The following is a 26175-nucleotide window of genomic DNA, read 5'->3' on the forward strand; positions in this document are numbered from 1 at the left end:
AGAGCAAATAAAGTAAAATTTTAATGATATATCCACTTTACCTTAAATTGCTTGAGCTGACTTAAATGGTAATTTATTAGCATATTTATTTATTTTGTGTTCCACTATTTACAAAGCAATTTAAAACTTTAAATAAATGATACAATTTTAGATTATAACCATTAGTTTTAATCAACTTAAAAGATACATAAAAATACATTAAATAATACCTCGAAGTATATACAAAAACACGATTCTGTTAATGTTTAGTTAGGTTGTATATTTTACAAATTCACTTATGCAACCACATTTTATTTAATTATGTTTATTTATAATTAAGTTCACCACTGAGTATTTGATTTTGAGAATTTGTAGATCTTAACATCTGAAAACAGAAATGTATTATGAGACATAAGATACATTTGGTATCTATTACAATACGACCACCTAAATAAATTCCATCATACCTCATCAAAAAGTTTACTGCTATTGTACTGAATTCTTTGTCCTATGGCAACAAAAGGAGTAAAGTACAATGCATTATCAGGTACTTAAAAGAACATATATTAACAAGTCATTTATTTAACCACCATCAACAATATGTATCAAATACAATGTATTGCACTCTAAGATATTTAAACATCTAAAATTTGACATTATTGCCAAAAAAGGCACATGGAAAATAATTAAACATTTTCATGTACGTAAAGATAGAAGAATTTCAAAAATGAACATCAAGTTGCTCATTATACAAAATAAAAAAATGTAATTTGACTATTTCAAGAAAGCTTTCATTTTTTAGAAATAAAAAAGGTTTAACTTTTTCAGAATGCCATTATAAATCATACTTTATTAAGAAAACTGTAAGTCACAATAATAACATTCATTTAAGTTTATATCTGTAAGAGAAAGGAAGGTAGCAAAAGTAACCTAAACACTATCTAAATTACTTATGTATTCAATGATGTTTTGACTTTTTCAAATTCAAAATACTTCTACAGAATCAATCCTAAAATAAAAATAAAATTACTCTATTTTCCCATGTACATTTTGTACATAAGCTCTCAGTTTTCTATGATATGCAGGATTCTGGAAGTGTCAATGTATATTCCATTGCTCCTACCTGAATTTACTCTACTATATTCCTATTTAAACTTATCCTCAGCAAAAATTACAAGTTGAGTTGGTAAGCAGTCCCCAAACTCAAGTATGAATATATTTTTTAAAAAGGGAATAATCAGACATGATGATGGTGCATGCCGGTAATCCCAGCACTTGGGAGGCTGAAACAGGAGGATCGCTGTAAATTCAAAGCTAGTCTGGATTACACAAAGTGAATTCAAAGCCTGGCTGATAGGGGCCAGGGATTTAGCTCAGTGGTGTAAATGCCTGACTGGCAAGCACAAAGTTGCAAAGTCATGAGTTTGATCCCTGGTACCAAAAAAAAAAAGAAAACTGTCAACGCCTGGTTGAACCACATAGCCAGTCCCTACTTCAAATAAATGAACAAATAAATAAAGAGAACAGTTTAGCTCAGAATTTCCATAACATGCTCTGCAAGACAGTAAACAGATTCTAAAAAGGATTCTGTGGTCAAATTAGCAATTTCTTTAAACCAAAATTTACTATAAATTGCTTTATGGTAATCATGGTTGCATGAATGAAGTGGTGAGAATGGAGGAGGATTATATTCATTTAAACTTTTGCCAAATAAAATTAGACAAGACTGACTCAGAAAAATTGCTGCAGTAAACACTGCAATGAATTCTGGTGTCTAAAAACAAGTAAAAATGAGATTTTTCATCTTATACAGCCCCTGATGCTAGTGAGTAGGACACGTGCCACAACCAAAGACACAGCAAGCTTAAACAATGTCAGGTAAAAATGATTGCAGCAAATTATGTATACACTATTATATGCGCAGCAAAGGACTTCTCAAAGGCAACTGTGTATATACATAAATTTTCTACCTTTCACACTGATTCAGAATCAAACCATCAAAAAAGATACATGCACTTTTTTGAACACAGAACTGTTTTGTAGAAATACCTCACAGAATTAATAGTACACAATACACACTCTGGAAAACTTATTTCATTGTATAAAGTAAACACTCAAGTTGAACATTGTCAATTTTAAGTGGTAGAATTTTGAAATTATAATACAAATTAAATTTTGTACAGTAATTTGCTTTCAATAATTTGAAAAAGTTAAAGCTTTCTACAGTATTTACTAGAATCATATAATAAAAATATTACCTCAATTTGGAAGATTCATTACACTCAAAGCAAAGTCACAGGTCAAATTAAAAAGATAAAATTATCAAAGGAATATATGTTCAAGACATTTTTATAATAAAAATCTAACAGCAGATATAAAAATGCTCTATTAATTTAACAAATGAAGTTACATAATCAACAGGCTAAAATAGTAGCCATGAGAATTCCCTTTATTTTTTTCTATTTCTACAGTCATTAAATTTCTGATTTAACTTTCTCTCAGTACTACAATGTGTATTCTTAAATGTGACTATAATACTGTAAGAACCAGCTTTAATCATATCTTCATACTCAAGAGCCATCCATCAATAGCTACCTACCATACATTCAGCTGTCTGGCTCCTTAAAAGCAGAATTTAATGCAAGCTATAATCTGGCCTCAACCAACACCCAAGCTGATATCTCTCAGTTCACTTTCACCTACTTTGCTTTTCTGCAAAAATTTTTGAGATTCTAGCCTAATTTAGGCAACACAGTAAATTCTGATTACTCTATTGCATTGCTCTCAAAGTTTAGCTAGCTTCAGGATCTCTGAAAGGGGACAGGTCCCATCTCCAGAGCTTCTGATTCAACTGGAATAAATGTAATTTCTAACTAGTTCTCAAGTGATGCTGCTGCTGCTCCAGATCTATACTTGTGAACACTGCTCTACTTTAAAGGCCACACACTGAAGGCTCTCTGGGAAATGAGGCCCACTCCATGGTCTGTGCAGTGTTTGAAAATCATTTTTCCATTACTTGTAAGCATTTTTAAATTAGAAATTTTTTTCACATAAAATGCAGACACCTGGCTATATGTAAAATTTCTGCATGAGTTCAACAGAAACAAACCCATTTAGTCTACAGAGATGTCCTAGTCCAGGTTATCAAATTAGCTATCTCTACACTCACTTGAAATCATTTGGTTAGCAGAATATTTGTACTTGCATACACTGATCCACCTTTTGCTGTTCTCTTTGTCTTTTTTCAAGTTCTCATCGATTTCAAACACCCTTTTGCCCCAATATTGCTGAAACTCTACCTTACCCCTTCCAAAGCTTGGCTTAAAATCCCTCAACAAGATTCCAGCAAATATGGAAACCCTTAACAAGTACACACATTAAAAGTTAATCGTAACTTTACATATGTATGCTCGAAAATTCAATGTTTTATTTACACAAATACTAAAATAGCAATATTTATCCCTAAAGGCTACCAGATTATACCATAAACTATAAACAGTTTGAATCTTTGCTATTTTCAATCGAAGTTAAGATTTTCATCTTTTTATTCTGACTTTTACTGTGAAAAAAACCTTCCCTAGAATAAGGCATTTAAAATAAAGACACAACCTTAAACCACACCATCAAAATATGCAATAGCATTGGGCCAAGGGTATGGGACAGCACTTGCCTAGTATCTGCAGGGCCTGGTTTAACCCTTAGCACCAAACATAAATGAATATATATGTATAAGATATAAGTAAATATACTACATGTATACATACATTATATACATACATAAAATGCATGTGTACATAAGTAAATGTCTAAGTACATACATGTACATATGTGTATCTAAGTGTATGTCTTAAATATATACACTTAAGTTAATTAAAGATAATAAAGAGGAGAATCAGGTGTGGGGGCACATGTCTATAATCCTAGTATTTAAAGGCTGAGGCAGGAAGACAGCTTTGAGTTGGAGCCCTGCCTGGCTACATACTGAACTCATGGCCAGCCTGAACTACATAGTGATACCCTATCTCAAGAAAATAAAAATATTCCCAGTAGTCAGGAGGCTGTGGCAGGAGGATCACTGCAAGTTCAAGACCAGCCTGGTCTACAAAGTGAGCTCAAGGCCAGCCTGAACTGCATGGTGAGACCCTGTCTCAAAAAGACAAAAATAAATATATAAATAAAAAACAAAAGAGAAGGCGTAATGATATAATTCCCTTGATTTCATAATATAACAATCTATAAAGCAATTTTAATGAAATAAAATGCTAACGTCCTTGTTCTGTTGTGCTTCTGTTACTAAGTTTTCCGTAGACCTCACCTTTTTTAAACTCAAAATGTGGTGAGAAAAGTCTTTTATACATATCTTCCACCTTGAAAATCTAGGATGTAGTTCTTCAAAAATGCAAACAGTAAAAAGGTCCATACCGATAAACTTATTAAATTAGTACAGCTTCTAAACTGCACTGATTTGAAACCCTTTCATCACAAGCTGATCATGGTGGGCATGCCTGCAATCCCAGCACTCACAAGGCTGAAACAAAAGAATCAAAAGTTTGAGGCCAACATCATAAACTCGTAACAAGCCTGGGCTACATAGCAAGGTCTTGTCTCAAAAAAAAACAAAAGAAAACCTAAACCAAAATATTTTAATTATACCTTTCAAAGTTCTACCTAAAAGTGCTAAAGACTCAGAACTTCGAAATAAAATGTTTGTATAAATTTCGTGTGTATTCTAATGATGAAAATTTTTTTAAAACCTCTTGTAAAGCTAACAACTAAATATATTAGGAAAAAAACCACAGAGAAGACAATGAAAACTATTACTAGAGAGACCAATCAGCAAGCCTGAACATCTAAAAAGAATATTAAATTTAAAAACCATGTCAAAAAAACTGTTCACAACAGATACCAGCATTTTTTAAAAACATGCATTCTATTTCGGTGTATTCCCAAATTACAGTAAATTTGGCCAAAATTAAATTATCTAATTGTAAGGCTGCAAAAAATATCTTAGAGACTATTATATTCAGGTAGATCATGTCGTAAGCGAATTGCTTTCAGTTTCTCCACTTCAATTTTTGCTCTCAGCAGCTCTTCCTCTAGCTGCTGCCTTCTCTTCAATCCATCTCTCTTCTCCTGAACATACAATCCAAAATTTTTTTGATTTTCTAAAATTATCTGATGTTCCTCTCTCAACATTTGCAGGACCTGAGGATCATACCCTGATAGTGACCTAATGTGTTCTCCACTCTCATGCCGAAAAAAATCCTCTCTCCTTGGAAGAGAAGATGGAGACGATGTCATTCTCATATCAACAGAGGAAAGTGATGGTGATAAAGATCTTTCCATAACATGTATTAATTCATGTTCTTCTCTTTGCTCTAAAGTATTACTAGATTGAGGATTTAAAACCAGTGGAGGAGGTGGTTTAATATCTTCTTCTTGCTTTACCTCCACTGTAATAGCAACAGGATGGTGATCCAACATTACCTGTAGTGAACTGGTACCAGCTTGTGCAGCCTCATCCAAGTTTGCACTATAGCACATAAAAAAAGCATTATAAAATGTAAATCAAATGAACAGTACAATAAAATAATTTTGTATTGAATACACATTATATTATAAAGCTATAACAAAAAATATGAAACAAAAGTTGAATCCTGAGATCAACAGGTGAAAAATGTTAAGATTAAAATTAAGGTGTGAAAAATAAAAACATATAGGTCTACTGTATCCTTAACCTTTTCTTTAGTTTTGCTCTGTGGTGTTGCAGATTGAGCCCAGGTCCTATAGCATGCCAGACAAGTGTTCTACCACTCAGTATATCCCTTAGTCATCCATCCTTAACTTTATAATTAGGCTTTTAAAATTACAGGAAATTACAAGTATTTCAAAAGGCTAATGAGGTAAATAAATAAGAAAATTCATTTTTAATTTCCTCAAAGAAATATCAATTATTTCTACAATCTTTCTTAAATCAGTTCTTAAATTGTATAAAGGGATATTTCTTTTAGTCTGGCCCTGGCTATCGCTATCCCCACACCTTAGCTTTAGACCTCCTGCCTCTGTTCTCCAAGAGTCATCTAAAAAGTCAAGACCATAAGCTCTAAGAAAGTATAGAAAACCATCTATGGAAGGTACTGTTTTCTGAATTTGCCCAAATATTATATATGGTTTGGGAGAACGGCCAAATATCTAGGAATTAGCCTAGTTATCCAATTTCAGATAGGATGGCATTTCTCCCTTAGCTATCCTGATCTTGGTTATGAGTTAAAGTTCACAGAAGCAAGGGCTTTTGTCCATCACTACCTACCCTAGCATAATAGAGCACTGTACTTAAAACATAGTAGTGCTAACTATATGCTGAATACATAAATGAACAAATAAAATGATTTTTAAGTATGCTGTTTCTAAATGCCTTAGATAAATGAAGTTTATTAAATTTATTAAATTTATAAGAACACTCACAGCATATACATTCCTAATACAGCCAACAAAAGTTTTAGCGTTATTTAAAACTTTGGCATCATTTGTTTTGATTTTATAAACACAATGTACTTTAAAATTCTGTTTTTAAAAAAAAATAGTTTCATGTGTAATTGAACCTATTAACAATATATAATCATTCTTTAGTTTTCGTCTCAATTTATACTTCTGCCTACCTTAGAAATAGAAGTTACAGGGGGAAAAGAGATTATTGGGATATTAATAAAAGCATGTGAGCATTATTTAGAGGACATTTTATAAATGATAAATAACATCATTAACAATACATTCTACTTAGAAGATTTTAAAATGCTGAAATAAGTTCAAGTACAACATAAGGGAAAAATTAAAACTCCTCATATGTTACTATTGGCACTAAATTGTCAGTAATAACGTATTTGCCTAAGAGATAATAATAAAAAACCTCAGTAAGATATACAGAGAACATATGGTAAACTCTTTGTAGATTATATAAATTCTTTTGTTTTTGTTCTTGTCTTTATTTGTCATTTTATGTTTTCTAAAGACAAAACAATGGTCTATAAATGTAATTCAAATTAGCAAAATTCTCTTCTATTAACATTCCCACTAATGGGAATGGAAAAAGATTAGAGATAGATGAAAGTTTTTTAAAACTCTAATTATTATTGCAAATTACTACACAGAGCATAAACACAGATATTATATACCCAAGTAAATTAAAAATATGCTTATATCTGGAATATTCCATTATATTTTAGTTAAAAATTACAAGGCATAACAATTTTTTTTAAAAAGCTTTAGACAAGATCACAAAAATGATAAAGGACTTGTAAATTGATGAATCTAAACAGGATCAAAGAGGTTACAAAAATAAAGTATAATCTGATATTAGAAAGAAAATAAAGACATAATATGTTATAGAACTAGATTACAAAAGTTATTCATCTTTAAATAAATTAAGTAATCCAAGAGTAGTATTTCCTTATAAAGAAGCAATTGATGAGACTGTTATATTTAATTAGAAACAATTAAGAATACAGAATAACTATAAACTTCTGAGTAATTATTAAGATTCAAGATGTCAACTGAGTAAGTATAAGTGCATTAAAGATATAAGCATATTTAATGAGTATATTAATATGGAGAACACACCAGTGTAGATACTACTATAGGTAAGAATTTAAATGTTAGGTTTCCTGTATTTTTTCTCTTCAAAAACCAAAAACACTATTATTATTTAAATAATAGGTAAAGAAATGCATAAATCACTTATAATCCATTTTTATCACAGAAATACTGGTGTCCTAAAAATTTTGTGTACAAATATAATATAGGTATTCACACAAATGGTCAAAATGTAAAACTACTTGCATATTTATTTCTCTTCTATACTCACTATATTTTTAAAACACGCAACTATCTAAAATTAAACCCTGAGCAACTACTTTAAAAACATGTAATGTATTAACTATTGTTATTCTATTATTTTGGTTAAGAAATTTTGTTTTATCGTTCTTCCATAAAATAAAAAATAAAACTAAAGTCTCTATGAGTGGTTTTCAAATTATAAAAATCTTAATAACCAAAAGATAGTTTTATATCTGTAATGTAAAAGCCGTATTTCCCCATAGATTTTTTGAGGGGCATATAGTGGAAATTTTAAATAAGCAGAACAACATGAAACAATTTTCCTGGGGAGTTTACTCTACATCCAGTATATTACATTCTCATCATCTGTCATCGGTGAACAATTTAATCAGTGGTCTCAAATATTAATCCACTATGCATCCATATCTTGGATCCCACTGGCAATATTTTTTTTCTGCACTGTTTTAACAGAAATAAGCGGTTATGCTAAGAAGCTGGGCTCAAAAATATTTTCCTAGTAAGCTACAAAAATAACAGCTGTATTTGGCTAAAAAGTTTTTTCTCCTGTTTCTTGACTAAATTCAAAGAAATTTCACAGGTAATCAATAACTTTGCTTATATTCTACCAGTAAGAAAGCACACCGTGTAAAGCTTTGTTTGAAAGGCCCCACAGCCAACACGGAGTTTACAGTTTGTTTATATTACCCTAAAAGGTTCAGAAGAATGTAGCTGCCATTTTTTATCTTCTGCCAAGAGTAGAAATTTGAATTAGCAGTAAGATAACATTTTGAAGATTCCCAGGTAAATATTAGTTATACAGAGCACATATTTAATCCAAAAATTACTTCTAACCCTGTAAGAACTCGGTTGCTAAGATGGGTATGTTAAAATTCATAATTTGATACCCTTTCAAGGCAGTAAAGAAACCTTAACTTTCCTGTCTGATGCAAGTCCAAAGTGAAACCATACTATTAATGAATTAAAAACAAAAAGTTTTAGTTTTATTAAATAATGTTAATTTCTAATTAATTCCCTAGAGTTGTGTTCATCTTATTTTAAATGTTATAAAAAAATTTAACCTGTTTTCATATAATTATATCATTAATAACTTTACTTCATTGTTGATTTTAGTTCTGTTAGTTCAATTCAGTTAAGTGCAGTTTGACAATTCACAAAAAAGCATTCCATTTCTCTGCCACTGTTAACTTGATATACTTTATATAAAATTCAAACATCCAATTAAAAACCTTAAATAAGGAAAAGTAGCTCTCTGAAGCAAATTAAATCATTTTGAGCTTAAAAAGTTTATGAAGTAATGTCACAAATTTCATCCCATTTATTCTTCCTAACCTTTACTTTTCAGAAATTATAGAAGGGAAGGAGAAGACAAGACAGTTAAAAAGTGGCTTAAATCAAATGCAGCAGAAAAATTCCTTATAGTCTCACTTTTCTTTTTTTAAGAAAGCAAAACAAAGACACTATTCACTGCTCCCGTTGTGGGGATGCTTACTATGCATATCTCTATCACAGCTAAGCCAAAGCCCAATAGATAGGAGGCGCCATAATTTTCCACAACAAAATAAAATAAAGCTTACCTTTGTATGTGGTTCCTGTCTCTTACCAGGCAAAAACTGGAAATCTGGGGAATCATCTCCATAACTTTCTTGGTTGGCTCAGAAATATTGCTTTTAAAATCTGATTGGGCCTCTTTTTGCTGCAATAGCTCCTGTTTGGCATATTCTTTGAGCCTTTTGTAAAGGGTTCGTAGGCCCTGTGCTGTTCGAGGAGGGCGGTCTACTCCAATTGCATTATAGTTAACTGCTATGATATCCCAACATCTATTCTTTTCCACTATTACTGAATGTTTATTAGTGTGTTCTTCGAGAATTTTCACATATGGCTTCACAAGCTTTAGTAAATCAAGCTTTTCAGATAAGGTAAAATTGGAAGATCTAGCCTTTCCTACCATTGTTCTTTTCAAATTAAGTAGGCAGTATCTGAAAACACCACGCAGCTTTCAGCTCTGTTCAGCTCTTTTCACAAACAGAAAAAAGATCAGGCTTAACTAGGCTAGCCTCATTTAGGCCCACGCCTACAGGGGAGGGTTTATTAAAATTCCTCCAGCTTAAGCTGACGCAGGTTCAGGAAATCTGCTTAAACCAAGCCTGACCTACATAAAGCTTCTCACTGAAGACCGGAAGGCACAAGCAAAACACACTTGTGTCTGGAGAGAACCGCTCGAGATAGGATTTAATGCACAAAGGTCTAGAGATAAGCATGGAACACAGCTAAAAATTAGCTAATTTAGTGAGAATATCGAATTTCCACACATGTATATCTGGCTGTTAGACTGAAACTGCAGTGCAGTTATCACTTTAACAAAAACAAAGGAAGAACTGTTTTGTGCTATTTGTTTACAAATTCAGTGGACAAAAAAACTAAAATATATGAGTGGTGAAAGCAAGGATTTCTAACCGAGATCTAATCACAGTTTCTGAGCTGGGTGTTCTCCCAGACAGAATCTGCATAATGCTGGTTCTGCTGTCAATCAGGAATTGCATATCCTCTAGCTAGTTAGGTTACACCCAGCTCAGACTACCGTAAACCTAAACTGCTTGCTCCTTCATTTTACAGTCTACATTCGCCCCTGCATATTTTTAGGTATTTAAGAAGTTCTTCTTGAACACTACCTCTAAAATCCACATAAAACATTACACTTCAAAAGCAATGGATTATTCTAGTTGAATACCGTGTGAATATACCAACATGCTTGATCATGTGTTATAAAAAAGCAGGATTTTTTTATGTAGCCATAACCACACAGCCTGGACTACAAAGGAAACACACCCAATCTAGCCATTTGCAAAACCATCCGTTTCCTTGCTAGACCCAGTCTGAAAACATGATAAATAATATAAACAAAACAAATCTACTTCCTCATAATATACATGTTTTTCCACTTAGGATATTAATTAAAAGCATGCTTAAACGTGTTCAATTCAATCAATCAATTATCAAACACCTACAAAAATACTCCCAAACACCATGCAAGGCCCAAGGAAAAGGTTAGGGTCACTCTAGATACATCTATTTAGCTACAGAAATATTATAAATTCTCAATTACCTTGTTTTCATTCTCTTAGTAAAAAAAATTTCATTCACTTAAATCTACATTAAGTGTCACTTTGAACCAGACAATATGCCATAAGTTTCAACTACATTATGTCACGGGAAAAAAAGTAAGATTGCTGTAGGTTCTGTAGAACCTGTTGCCTGGCATACCCTACTGGATGATCTGATGCTGTAATAGTCTCAGTCTCCTACTGCCTTTGTGCAGTTTTACATCTCACTAAATTCTAGAAAATTACCCTAGGTTGAGTAAACCTTATCCAAAATATTTGGCACTAAAACCATCTCAGGTTTCCATTTTCTTCAGATTTTAGAATATGTGCACATATATGATAAGGGATGGAACTAAAGTCCAAACACAACATTCATTTCTGTTTCATATATAGCTTTTTATATACATAGCCTAAAAGTAATTTCAAGCACAACAGTCAGTGCAAGTGATTCAAGTATGGAATTTTCTAGTTGGGAGACATTATGTCAGTGTAGAAGACAGTGAATTAGATAACAAGGTAGCTAGCTAGGGGAAAGGCCTGAGACAAAGGTGGAGTGTTATCACCCCTACAGACACGCTGCACCCTCCCATCAGAAGCCTAGAGAATGGGCTGCATTCCAGGGTGCCTGACAGTGAATTTCCCTGGGCAGCCTGGAATGCAGCCTACTCCCTACTAAGCTCCTGATGGGAGGGTGTAATCACTCCCTACTAAGATTCCGGATTCTGAGGAAGTTATAACAGCAATTAATCATTTCCTTCTGAGACCCAGTATACTATAAACATTGTGTGAAAGAACTAGGCTCCAGAGCTTGAACCCCAATGGGTCACGTAAATCCAGACTCACCTATGATAGGTGACCACTAAACAATGGAGCAATTCTTGTGCCCTACTTGCCTATACATAATTCTGAATTGAGAGGCCATGTGGCAACCAACTCAGGACCCCTTCCTGTCTCTCACGAGCTATTTCTGTTCTCTAATTAACCTTTCTTACTCTTACCTTCCTTTATCCTTCACAATTCATCTTCACTTTCAGGGGACACAAACTCGGCAGGTCCAGAGTAACATTTCCTACTGTATCATCAGCATTTTCAAAAGTTTCAAATTTTGGAGCACTTCAAGTGCTCAACTTGTGCTAAGGCAAAAGGTGCTCTACGTAGATGTTTTTGAGGGTTTCCTTGAGATTTGTACAACATACAAGACACACACACCAAAAGGAGCATGCGATGGTGACTTTTCTCACTGTAGTGTACCCTGTTTTCTCTAGGGTGTCCTTTTGTCTTGATGTTTCTCCGTTTTATTTGGCTCAACCTTGCTCTGCAGAGCCAGTTTCTCTCTCACTCTTCACTCACTTTCTCAAATAAACTTGGCCACTGCTTTTTGCTCATTTTGTTCAATTCTTTTTCCCAAAGGAGAAGAACCTGGAATCTAACTCTGAAAGAAAAAGCGAGCAACCCAGAACCCAGTAACGTTTACTTGGCAAGTTACTTTTTTTTTGTTTGTTTGTTTTTTTTTTTTTTGTCTTTCTCATTTTTATCGGTACCAGGGATCGAACTCACGACTGCCTGCTTGCAAGGCAGGCGCTTATGCCGCTGAGCTAAATCCCCAGCCCCTTGGCAAGTTACTTTTAGAAGGAGCTGCCCAATAACAATACCAAGAGCTATTATATCCACAGCCCTCTATGAACTGTTCTTATGGGAAAAGCATTATGAGTATTCAAAGTATTTCTATAGTTGAGGATACCCTCCAATAAACACAAGGTAAGGATTATAAGCCTTATTAATCTTTGTCAGCCCATTTCTCTGAAAAAAAAAACCTAATTAAAAATGCCTGTGCTTTCCTTGAGAGGAGGCTACAGATAAGGTAAACTGAGGCAAAGAACTAGGTAAAGTGATGCAAAGTACTGACTACTACTTTATATAAACTACATAAAGATATAGGTCACTTGGCAGGTGTATCCAATTGGTATCTCCTAGGAACATTTTCTGATAGGCAGAGAAAAGAAATCATATTTCAGAGTAAGTAAGAGGAAAAAGAGAAATTTATCTGACAAGTTCTTTTCTGTCTCCTCTTTCCCATTAGTCAAAGCTTCAGTGCTATTATTCTGTGATGTTAAGTAATCAAAAAAAAAAAAAAAAAAACCCAGGATTCAGGGATCTTCAGGGAAATCCTTCACAAAATTTAAGTCAAATTAAAAAATTTACTCCCTCTATTCTAACTGAATCACAGGCCTCTAGACAATCTAAACTTAGATATACCTCAGAATAGCGCCCAGTTATCTATTAAGGATTTCTAATCAAGTCCTGTCCTTGGCACAAAAATATTTTGAGCTAAAGAAGTCTGCTTCAGAAACTAGTTGGCAAAAATCTGGCCTCAGACTGGGGCTGGTGGTGCATGCCTGTAATCCCAGCACTCCAGAGGCTGAAGCAGAACAGCTGTGAGTTTGAGCCCAGCCTGGGCTACAGAGTAAGCCTGAACTACACAACAAGATCCTAGAGAAAAAAGAAAAGAAAAGGCAGGCAAACTGGGCCCTTAGTTAAATGTTATGTACTGGAGAAATTGCTAACCTATTTTCTAGCTATTTCATCAAACATTTTATCAGTACAGATAATATAATAATAGTTGTTTCACAACATCTATACCACTCTGTTAGACAGCAATATTGGAGTAAAATAACTCCCACTTCTAAAAAAGGAGACAGACGGTTTGTGCCTCACTGGGTCAGGGAAGATTAATGGTTTCAATTCACCAATCAAAAGAAACAGACTGGCAGGATTGATCAGGAAGCAAGATCCAACAATATGTGCATAAAAGAAACACACTGAATTCAAAAAGAAATTCATGGACTGAAAATCAAATGATGGGCAGCAAGAACCCACAACAAGCAGGGGTAACTATTCTATTTAGTTAGCAAACAAAGTGGATTTCAAGTCAATATTGAAGGGACAAAGAAGGTCACTACATCCTTATAAATGGAACAATCCAAGAGGAAGATATAACAATCATAAGTTTTATGCAACAGACAACAGTGCACCCAATCATATAAAACAAACATTAATGAACATTAAAAAAAATCAAATAAACACTAAAACAACTGTTTTGCAGGATCTCAGTAGTCCACTGTCACAACTAAGATCAAGTAGACAAAAAATCAACAATGAAATGTTAGAAATGAATCAAACTTCTGCACAAATGGACTTACGAGATGTCTACAGTGTTTCATCTCAAATCATCAGAAAACACATTCTTCTCACCTGCACATGAGACATTCTCCAAAACAGACCACATACTAGCTCATAGACCATTCTTTAACTAAATGCAAAGGAACTGAAATTATCTCATGTATATACTATCAGACCATAGTGCAATGAAATTGGAAATCAATGGCAAAAAAAACTACAAGAACTTCATGAACACCTGGAAATCAAATAATATCCTCCTGAACAACCAATGAGTCACAGATGAAATTAAAGAAGAAGCTAGACACTTTCTACAATTAAACAAGAATACCAGTACAAAACACTGGAACTGCTTGGGATTTAGCTCAGTGGCATAAGCACCTGCCTGGCAAGCATTAAGTCACTAGTTCAATCTCCAGTACAAAAAAAAAAAAAAACCTGGAACTTATGGTATACAATGAAACCAGTCCTACCTAACCAGGGAAATTACAGCAGTGAATTCTCATATCAAGAAAACAGAGTGGCAAGCCATGCAGGGTTCAGAAAGAAAAAGCTAGCACCTCCTGACAATCAGCCATGCTGGGCCTGGGAGGAGCTAAACTAGAAGTCAACCAGCCAGCCTTTCTAGTAAATTGCACAAGCCATGGTGGAGTCCAGAAACAGAAAAGTCAGCACCTCCCATGAGCCCACCTGCACACAGGCTGAAAATCAATCCCTAACCTCTCCCACACCCATCCCCTCCATAAGCAACTGGCTGGTTCAGACAACAGACTGAGTTAACAGCAACTGAACAAAAAAAGCAACTAAATGCTTGTATTTTTTGGTTGATTTTGCAGGCCTGGGGCCAGCAGCCTAAGCATCTATTGGGAGGATGACAGTATGTAATATAGCAAATATGGGGGATTTCCTTCTGTTTGTCTTTGAAGTACAATATTGTTCTCACTGGTTTTTTTGTTCCAATTAACTGTTTTGCTTTATTCAGTGTTCTGTTTTGATTGATTTTATTGTTTTGTTTTGGTTTGATTTTACTATACTTGATGGAATGGACAACTAATGTGAAGAAGATACATTATGGTAGCTATTGTTGTTTTCCTAGTATCCTGCTTTGGAGTTCTGTACCAATTTTGCTGCTTTGTTTTGATTGGTTTTGTTCTGTTTTGTTTTGTTGGATTTTATTATCCAACAATAAATAAATTAAATAAAAAATTTAAAAAAGAGAAAATAGAGTGAGCTCAAATAAATATCTGATGTTGAACCTCAAGGTCCTACAAAAAGAAGAGCAACTCAAGCCCAAAGCTCATACAAGAAGGAAATTATAAATCAGAGTGGAAATTAATGAAATGGGGACAAAGAGAATAACACAAAGAATCAGCGAATCAAAGAGTTGGTTCTTTGAGAGATTAAATAAAATTGACAAACCTTTAGTCAATCTTATCAAACAAGGAAAGAGAAGATTCAAACCCATACAATTAGGAATGAAAAGGGTGAAATCACAACAGAGCCTACAGAAATCCAAAAAACGTACTTCAACAACTTATATTCTAATAAAATAGAAAATGCAAAAGGGGGCTGGGGATTTAGCTCAGCGGCATAAGCACCTGCCTTGCAAGCAGGCAGTCGTGAGTTCGATCCCCAGTACCAATAAAAAAGGAAAAAGACAAAAAAAAAAAAAAAAAAAAAAAAAAAAATGGAGATTCCTAGACATATATGAACTCAGCTGATCAAAAAGATATAAAAGTTCTAGATAGACCACTATCTGTCAAAGAAATTGAAGATGTAATGAAAAACCTATCAACAGGCAACTCACTTGAAACTATTGGTGTGTCTCTCTGACACAAGCATTCTTTCCTCAATAAATATAGTTGCTCGGGGCTAGGGATTTAGCTTAGCGGCATAAGCGCCTGCCTTGCAAGCAGAGAGTCGTGAATTCGATCCCTGGTACCGATAAAAATGAAAAAGACAGTTGCTCTTAACTTCCTGTCATGGTTTATGTCTGTGTCCCCCAGGCCTCATGAGTTTGCATTGTGCGTTTGTGCATTTGCATTGTCTAGTGCTTGGATTGATGGTGTTAGTGCTACACCCACCTATGGGTGGAGCCAGGATGGATGTAATGGCAGGAAGGTGGTCCAAGCATTTGAACTCAGCCGCCATGAACTGTGGCCCAACATTGCCCGCCTGCCTTGGAGCCAACTGAGTGTGGACTGAAACCTCCAAAAACTGTAAGAAATAAACCTTTCCTTTCCCAACTTTGGGCTTCAGGTATTTTGTCTCAGCGACAAGTAAAAAGTAACTAAGACACTTCCATTGTTCCTAGAATTCATTCTTCAATCTTAGAGACCATAAACTTGTATCAGATATCTACCTGGGGATTTAGTTCAATGGTGTAAGCACCTGCCTAGCAAGCGTGAGGTTGTGAGTTCGATCCCTAGTACCAAAAAAAAAAAAAAAAGAAGACATCTAGGAGGTTGGGAGTTTCCTTCCTCTATATCAAGGGAACCCAAAACAAAAATAAAAACCTAGCAAGCAGTGATGTATAAAATCTCCATAACACAGACTAAAAGGAACTCTTTTAAAGATGTTCAATATTTTAAAAAAAACCCTACTAACAAAAGCTCAGGCAGGCTCTAACAGATTCGCTGCTAAATTCTACAAGAAATTGGGCTGGGGATTTAGCTCAGCAGCATAGCCTTGAAAGTGTGCGGTCATGAGTTCGATCCCTGGTACCGATTAAAAAAAAATTATAAAAATAAATAAATAAATTTTTTAAAAAAGAAATTTACGCAAGACCTAATACCACTACTTCTCAAACTCTAGTAAAACTGAAAGGGTAAGGCAAGGCCTAACAGATTCACTGCTAAATTCTACAAGACATTTATAAAAGACCTAATACTACTACTTTTCAAACTCTTTAATGAAACTGAAATGGATGCAATATTCCCAAAGTGATTCCTGGAAGCAATCATTACTCTGATACCAAAACCAGAGAAGGATTCAACCAAGAAAGAGAACTATAGACCAATCTCCCCAATGAACACAGATGCAAAAATTCTCAATAAGACACTCGCAAACAGAATGTAGCAAATCATCAAGAAGATTATATACCATGACCAAGTAGGATTCATATCACGGATGCAGGGATGGTTCAACATATGCACGTCAATAAAAGTAATACATCACATTATTAGAGCCAAGGACAAAAACTATATGATGATCTCAATAGATGCAGAAAAAAAACCTGACAAAGTCCAACATCCATTCATGATAAAGATCCTACAGAAAATTGGAATGGGTGATTTTTATCTCAGTTTGATAAAAGCCATCTATGATAAAACAACAGCTAACATTATACTAAACAGACAAAAACTGAAAGCTTGCACTCTAAAATCAGGAACAGGACAAGAATGTCCACTGTCTCCACTCTTATTCAACATACTTCTGGCAAACATTAGCCAGGCCAATTAGGCAAGAGAAAGACAAAATGAATAACGACAGGTAAGGAAGAAGTGAAAATGATCATTATTTACAGATGACATGATACTCTTATTAGAAAACTCCAAAAACTCCATCAAGAGACTTCTAGATTTAATAACCAGATTCAGTCATGTAGCTGGATATAATGTCAACACTCAAACATAAATAGCGTTCTTGGGAGCTGTACAGCTCAGTGGCACAGTGAGTGCTTGGCAAGCACAAGATCCTGAGTTCAAATCCTTGGACCACCTCCTTTAAAAAAAAACATTCTTGTACACAAATAACAAACTTACTGATAAAGAAATTAGGGAAACAACATCACTCACAACAGCATCCAAACAAGATGAAATACCCAGGAATCAATCAATGAAGGAAGTAAAAGACATACACACTGAAGCCTACTGTACTCTAAAAACAATCTATCTGATCAAACAATCTATCAGAAAATGAGAAGACATCCTTTGTTCTTGGGTAGGAAGAACCAATAGAGGGGAAATGGCCACACTTCCAAAATGGCTATACAGATTTAACGCAATCCTGATCAAAATATCTATAGCACATCTCACAGAATTAGAGAAAACATTCCTGAAATTTGTTAGGAACCAGAAGATACCAGGCATAGCAAAAGCAATACTAGACAGCAAGGACAAGGCAGTGGGCATCACAATTCAGCAAGGTACTGGTGAAAAAGCAGCCCCGATGGGGATTTAGCTCAGCGGCATAAGCACCTGCCTTGCAAGCAGGCAGTCATGAGTTCGATCCCTGGTACCAATAAAAAGGAAAAAGACCAAAAAAAAAAGCAGCCCCGAGGATCAATGAAACAGACTAGAAGATACAGAAACAACTTCAGACATCTCAGCCACCTTATCTTTGACAAAAGGAGCCAAAGACTTTCACTAGAAGAAAGTCTCTTTAATAAATGGTGCTAGAAAAACTGGTTTCCACATGCCAAAGATTAAAACCACACCCGTATCTTTCACTCTGCACTAAACTAAAATCTAAATGGATCAAAGATCTAAATATTAAAACACAAACACTAAATCTGCTGTAAGACAGAATAGGCAGAACTCTTCAAGGCATTAGTGTAGGCCAAGACTTTATGAACACAGGGGATATCACAAAGCAACTGGAATCTCATCTTATTAAAAAGTTATTGGACAGCAAAAGAAACCACCAACAGAATGAAGAAACAACCACAATGTGGGAAAAAAATTTTGCCAGCTGCTCCTCAAAGGACTAATATTTAGAATACCTAAGGAAGTCAAGTAAGTCAGAGGCCCTAAATTTAAACACTCAGTCCAAAAATGGACATCTGACATAAACAGACACTTCTCAGATAAAGAAGCACAAACAGCAAATAAATATATGAAAAAATGTCCAACATCACTGGTCATTTGAGAGATGCAAATTAAAACAACACTGAGATTCCATCTCACTCTAGAATAAATGGATATTATAAGAAATCAACCAATAACAAATGCCAGTAGGCCTGTGGGGGAAAAGGAACATTTCTCCACTGTGGCTGGGAATGTGTAATGGGTGCAGCCATTACAGAAATCAGCGTGGAGATTTCTCAAAAAACTAGGATTAAAGGTCTACTTGACCCAGCTATTACCCTTCTTCCCAAAAGAATTTAAAGCATCATACCACAGTGATATATGCACACCCAAAGTTATAGTGGCACAGTTTGTAACAGCTAACTCTTGGAAACAAACCAAATGCCCATCAGCAGGTGAATGGATAAAAAAGATATGGTTTTTTAATACAATGGAGTACAATTCTGCCATAAAGAATGATACACTCAAGGTAATTTCTGGATTAAATCAATGCACCCTGAAATTATACTATTAAGGGAAATAAATTGGATATGTATGTGTAAATACCACGTTGTTTATCTGCTGTAAGAAATCTAAAATGTTAAAAAAAAAAAAAAAAAAGAACAAAGTGTATACTAAGAATTGTGACACTGGAAGAAAATGTTCAAATGGGGAGGAAACAAAAGTGGGGAGGAAAGAAGGAAAAAAATTTTTTAAAAATGAGTAAAGAAAGAATGAATGAAAACAAAGCTTTTGTAAATGAGGTGAGGACAAGGGGGTTGAAAGGAGGGTAAGGAAATGGGGAAAAAAGAATCAAGTTGTATTATGTACAGGTACACATTCTCTGTATGAATGTGATTATATCTATCTAAAACAAACCAATAAAATCGTATAAAAAATTTATGAACAGTGAAGATGATTTGGCAAATAGAAATAAATTACTATGATGGTTAAAAAAAAAAGTCAGACATGGTAGCACATGCCTGTAATCCCAGCAACTGCCTGACAAGTGCAAGGCCCAGAGTTTGATTCCTGATATCAAAAAAGAAAAGAAAGAAAACAATGAGATAGGGGCTGGGGATTTAGCTCAGTGGCATAAGCGCCTGCTTTGCAAGTGCATGGTCATGAGTTCGATCCCTGGTACTGATACATAAAAAAAAAAAGAAAACAATAAGACAGTAAGCTACTTGTAAATGTCCTGACCAAGAATTCAAAGATACATTATGTAAAATGCAATGTATAGAATAATACAAGTAGGACACATATGTTTGGGGAAAACACACATAAAAAATGTTTGCAACTATAGAAGATACACAAAGAACGTAACAGCCAGGTGTGGTAGCTCACGCCTGTTATCCCAGCACCTGGAAAGCTGAGGCAGGCAGATCACTGCAAGTTCGAGACCAGCCTGGGCTACAAAGTGAGCTCAAAGCCAGCACACACAGTGAAATCCTGTCTCAATAAGACAAAAACAAAAAAAAACCCAACTGGTAACTGGTTTCCTGATGGGAAGGAAATTAGATGGCTAGATATCAAACAAAGGAGTTGCTTACTACCTGGACTTTAAAATTTTTTTCAATGCTCTGCCATGACTTTATTTAAGAACAGTAGGTTTCCAGAATTTAATACTTATCATTTGAAGATAAAGAAAAACTAACACCCTAAACTAGCATATTTTACTTATTTACTTACAGCCATTGCAATTTGTCACTAAAATCCGCCATTGAAGCCACTTCACTGGCAATATCTTTATTGCAATGATGGAAAAGCTGAGTTAAACTGGTTAGAAAGAGGATATGAAGTATATCGGAGTTGGTGTGCAATGCAGCACCAACTACTCTAAGACTCTAAGACTCTAAAATATACTTAGGCTAATATGCCACAGATAAGACACAGTTTGTGGTCAGCATCATTTCCATCATGCTGCAAAAGTGAGGCTACATGGGAGAAAGTTCTCTTTCTGCAGTTTTGCAGAAGTCTCTCTTTCCTTTCGTCTTTTTTATTCTATGTTGTCTTTCTTCTCCCCCTTTCTCTTTACCAGGATAATTAATTTGTGTAGAACAGATGCATCTTTAGGGGCCTTGATAGCTGGAGACACCTGTGAAGCTTCTGTCCTAATCAAGACAACATCCTATGGCACCCAAAGGTTCCTTGGACCTTTTGCATTGTTCCCTATCCCATCTCAGATCAAGCACTGTAGAGATCTGCCTGAGTTTGAGTTTCATATACAGTACCCGAATTTTTTAATGTTCACTCATTACCTATTTTAAAAGTTCACAAGAGACTACACATGGTATGATTCTCTTTAAGGCATACGCAGAATAGGCAAATCCACAGCAACAGAAAGCAGATTAACAGTTGGCAAGGGCTAGAAAGAGAAGAGAGAATAGAGGGGCCTTAACTGGTCTAACCTAAGGCTTCCTTTTAGGAAGATAAAAATGCTCTGGAACTAAACAGAGATGATGATTGTACAGCACTGTAAATATGCTAAACACCACTGAACTGTACTGTAAAGCGGTGGATTTTATATTTTATCATAATAAAAAATGAATGCATGAATAAAAATATTTTTATGAAAAAATATAAATTAAAAATAAAATACAAAAATCACACTAATTTGACAGTGACATTTGGCTGCAATTAGACTGCTAATCACAACATGAATATGACATCAACAGATTTGGCACTAGTTCCTTTAGTGTTCAAGCCTTCTCTCTGCCAGGGACAGAAAGGTTCAATTCGTTCACTATCCTTATTTGAATATGGGAAACTTCATCTGATAAAAGTAAACCATTTAAGGGCTAGGGATTTAGCTCAGAGGCATAAGCATCTGCCTTGCAAGCAGGCGGTCGTGAGTTCAATCCCTGGTACCGATAAAAAGTTTAAAAAAAAAAAAAAAGTAAACCATTTAAAACATTCTGTCAACCTGTGTTCTAATTGGCAGGCATGAATAGTACTCATTTTAAAAGTGGCCATTCAAAAGATGTAACAGGTATGTACACATATTTATTCATATCATTTAAAAGAAAATACAAAATTCTAACTTCTCTGAAAATTCATAACCCTTCTGAGAATATATTCAACCATCTCCATGGACCTAACACTCATCTGAAAAACATGCATTCAATCCCTGCACCACAGAAAGATGTATCACTTTTATTAATATATGTCTCTAATCCTTCACAGAGGGCAGGGATAGGTTGGGTAATGTATACCAAATATAAGTAATACTGAGTACTACTGTTTTATAGCATAATGTGATGTCTATTTACTTACGGTAACCTATGATACATTTCATGAATAACTATAAAAGAATTTGAAAGCCCCAAACACAAAGTAATGAAAAGGAGAAACACTAACTTTATTTGATCAATACACATTGTATACATGTATTAAGATATCATACTATACTCTATAAATATGTATAATTATTATATGCTGATAAAGATTTTTTTGATGTTTAAGAAATGAAAATTACAGGTGAATGGTAGCATGTACCTGTAATCTCAGCACTTAAGAAGCTGAGGCTAGAGGATCAAAAGTGAGGCCAATCTGGTCTACACAGTAAGTTCAAGCACAGCACGGCTATATAGAAAGATCTGTCTCAAAAATTTTTAAATGAATAAAGAGATAAAAATATAGGGCCAGAGATTTAGCTCAGCAGCATAAGCACCCACCCGCCTGGCAAGCGCAAGGTCATGAGTTCAATCCCTGGTACCAAAAAAAAAGAAAAGAAAGAAAATATTAAACACCATGAGTTTATCAATATACACTATATATTTGTATCAAATCATCACTGTATTCCATAAATTCTCATATTAAAATAATAATTTCTTTAAAGCTCTACTCTTCACTACTGCATTCCTCTCATCCTGTATCTTTTTTAAAAAAGGAAAAAATCAAAAAGCTTCTCTGGTCCCCTGCCATATGTCAAAATACTATTCTTTCTTTTACTATCAAACTCATTTACTTTCATACTTTGCCTTCCATTCACTGCCTCATTTGCCTTGTCTCACTCACAGCATGTTCCTTACATGAGTTTTGTTCCAAACAGCTCTGAAACTATTCTCTCAATTATTACCAAAACATGCAAACAGTAATGTTCCAATAGTCTTGTCTTGCCTATTAAAGCACTTGGAAGCCAAAAATGTTAGCCAAGGGACTCAACTACAAAACACTAAAAGCTTCTTATGATCCCTTCACTCAGCCATACCTTGAATTCTTATTACTGATTTAAAGCCAGCAAGAGAATGTTCCCACCTTTGTGTTTCAGTCTAATGAAAATAGTCAGGTAACTATATAATACAAGATAGTGTGGTTTCACTGCAGGAATAGAATCAAAGTTAAAGGATGTATTTTTTTTCCAGAAAGAAAGTATAGCTCTAAATATTCTGTATTAACTTCCAACAACACTATAACACAATATCAGAAACTTGGTGGCTTACTATGACATAATTTATTCTTAGTCTGGAAGGAGGAGGTCTGAAATGAAGGTGTGAGCAGGGCCATTACTTCTCTCAAGGCTCTAGGAGAAAATCCTCCTTCTCTTTCTAGCTTCTGATGGATGCTGCCAGCAATCCAATGTTCTTAGCTTGCAGCTATGTTATCCAACTTCCACCTTCACTATCATGTGATCTTTACCCTCTGTTTCCACCTCTCCTCTCCTAAAGACATCAGTCACTGGATTTAGGGTTTACTAGTATGGCTTTATCTTAATATGACTACATCTACAAATACTCAACTTCCAAATAAGGTCACATTTATACACCAGAGCTGAGGACCTCATTGTACGTTTTTAGGAAACTTACTACTTTTCCCCTTCCCCAGGACTTGATTTTCATAAGCCTGGGCTCAAAAGACTGAGCAGGAATGTTCATGAAGAGAAAGTATCAGTAATTTTCTGGGCTTCCTATGCTTAATTTGGAGAGAAATCATCAACTGGCAAAGTGCAGCTCCTTGGAGGTTAGCAGCTCTGGTCCTTTAGTGCTGGTGATTCTCAATACCTGGTGTTACAGTTTCAAGTTTTGTCTGTATGGTCCTCTAGCCACTCCTCAGAGCTAGAGCTAGATGTGGTGGCACTTGCCTGTCATCACAGAACTCAGGAAATTGAGGAGCAAGTTGGGGAGGCCAGCCTTGGTTAGACAGTGAAGTCAATGCCAGCCTAGAATTCATACTGAGACCTTGCCTCAAATCAAAACAAGAAAAAGAAATATGAAACGCATGCTGAAAGTTACAGGTGAAGCAGTACGGTATGTGAAAGGTTCAGTGAAAAAGAAACAGGAAGAGCAGAGGATATAACTCAACGATACAGCACATAGCTAGAGAAACTTCAAAGAAGGAAGGCTGCACTTTCTTCTTGAGCCTAGACTCACTGCAGGTGAGGGCAGACTCAAACCAGTAGACACATGGCGCATGTTAGCTGGCAAGAAGCCAAGTTCAAGTCACAGCAGGCCCAGGGACTGCTGCAGGATGAACAGGTCCAGTTTTAGCCTCATAGCCAGAAACTAGCCTGAACATCAGTGGAACTAAAGATGTAGGCTCGCAGGGATTATCTACTGCCCCGCTATAAAGCTACAGCTGGCTTGCTGGGATTAATCAGCTCAGATCTAGACTCAATTGACACACCTTGAGGTGGACATTTTTTTCTTGTTTCTCTTTTCTCTTTTCTTGTTATTGTTTTATTGTTGCTGTTGTTGGTTTGGTTATTTTTTTGTACCAGGGACTGAACTCATGACCTCACACTTGCCAGGCAGGCACTTATGCCACTAAGCTAAATCCCAGCTCCTATTGTTGCTGTGGCTTTCTTGATTGTTTATTCTTATTCCTATAGAACTGTGAACATGGTGTTTAGTTTTTATACTGTTGCTATTTTATTCTATTCTATTCTTGTTTTTATTTCTTCCTTCTCTCTTCCCTTCCTGTCTTCTGGCCTAGTTTCCCAAAGTTTGTATGATCTTTCTTTGTCCTCTAGCCTTGTTTTTTGGCTTGTCAGGCAGACTCTGTGCCACTGAGCTATAGTCTCACTCCAGCCTTGCTTCTAATCTCTTCCTCTATTTCTCTGTTGTTTCCCCTAACTCATTTTAAATTTTCTCCCCTGAGGGTAAAATGCTATATTGAGGGCTTATTTACTACATACGATTTTCTGGTTTGTTTTATATTTTGCTATATAACCACAAATCTAGTTCATCCTCAGTAAGGAGGAGGGAAGCAAGGGGGCAGGGAGAGAAAGGGAGAGACAAGGGAAGGAAGTGAGAGAAAATCAAAAGAGAAACGCAAAATATTAGTACCTGATGAATGAAGAATGTTAACAAGACTATTCCCTTAACTTCTCTACATGTAGGAAATTTTTCAAAATAAAAACACGATGTGGGAAAATGGCAGCATTGAAATGGAAGGTAAAGACTTGTACCTCAATTCAGATTATGCTATTATAATTTAAAGGATGTTAAAAGGTGATATTCTTTATATACTAATGTCCTGAACATACTGAATGTCTCTCAACACCATATCTATATATCACTCTCCTGCAATCTACCATAAAGAACAAAATGTTTCTCACAGTGCTCTTTTTCCAATTTAACCTCTCTTTGAATGAGAAGCAGGAGAATATCAGGAGGTTAATGCAGGTTCCTGAGCCCAGTGAATGTACTAAATCAAAGAAGGGATTAAAGGATTAAGGGTCGAGTTAAATTAATTCTCTAATTTATTTTAACTCTTAACTCCCTTCTCACATTAGCAGGGAAGAGAGTAAGAAACTACTGTAAAACAAAAATAAGTCCCAAGTCAGAACACTGGCAAAAAGACGAATGGGGATGCCACAAATTGACCATTAATTGACCATTATCTACCTCAGGCTTGACAGGAAAGAAAAAGGATGGGAAGATAGAATAGCTATCTATCGAAGACAAAAGAAAAAAACAAGTAGGAAGAGAAAAATAAAAAGGAGAGCAAATCAGTGATATAGGGCAGAAGATGAATGCACAAGCTCAGCACTTCCCAAATTTAGCTTTTTGGGTTTGTTTTTGTTTGTTTGTTTGTACCAGGAATCAAACTCAGGACCTTGCTCTTGCCAGGTAGGCATTTATCACCAGGTTCAGCACTCCCCAAATTGAAACCAGCTCCAAAAGGCTTTTTCTGACTCATCCTGACATTAATCACACCTTTTGAAGAGTTACGCAAAGTACCTAAGTGGCTAAGATAATGGCAAATCAGGAAAATACAATTCTCTGCCCCAACAAGAAATGAACCCATTTATGGACCCAATTATAGGCAAGATT

The 26175-nt window shown here is 35.2% G+C and overlaps 2 protein-coding genes across 5 annotated transcripts in view; both read right to left on the reverse strand.

Moving 5' to 3' along the window:
• Positions 1-26175, reverse strand: part of Rad54b (RAD54 homolog B) — a 79951-nt gene that overhangs the window by 44597 nt on the left and 9179 nt on the right. Inside the window, exons 1-2 of one of the 4 annotated variants that reach the window (XM_063257575.1) lie at positions 9408-9533; positions 5467-5512 (exon numbers count right to left, since the gene is read on the reverse strand). The exons of the other annotated variants lie outside the window; for them this stretch is intronic. The gene's annotated coding sequence lies outside the window, so the exon portion shown is untranslated. Of the gene's footprint in view, positions 1-5466; positions 5513-9407; positions 9534-26175 lie in introns of those variants that run through there. 4 annotated transcript variants of the gene reach the window in all.
• Positions 73-11276, reverse strand: Fsbp (fibrinogen silencer binding protein). Its single transcript, XM_005008235.4, has 2 exons — positions 9408-11276; positions 73-5512 (listed from the first exon to the last, which is right to left on the reverse strand). The coding sequence occupies exons 1-2, from the start codon at positions 9779-9781 to the stop codon at positions 4987-4989; spliced, it is 900 nt and encodes a 299-aa protein (XP_005008292.1). The 5' UTR covers positions 9782-11276; the 3' UTR covers positions 73-4986.

Source organism: Cavia porcellus, unplaced genomic scaffold (assembly GCF_034190915.1).
Source record: "Cavia porcellus strain 051 isolate PalLab524CR breed Dunkin Hartley unplaced genomic scaffold, mCavPor4.1 scaffold_10, whole genome shotgun sequence".
Lineage (NCBI taxonomy): Eukaryota > Metazoa > Chordata > Mammalia > Rodentia > Caviidae > Cavia > Cavia porcellus.

Coding starts and splice junctions, on each gene's coding strand:
- Fsbp (XM_005008235.4), bottom strand. CDS start 9,781: ATGGTAGGAAAGGCTAGATCTTCCAATTTTACCTTATCTGAAAAGCTT. Junction 5,513..9,407: donor GACAGGAACCACATACAAAG/GTAAGCTTTATT, acceptor TATGTGCTATAG/TGCAAACTTGGATGAGGCTG.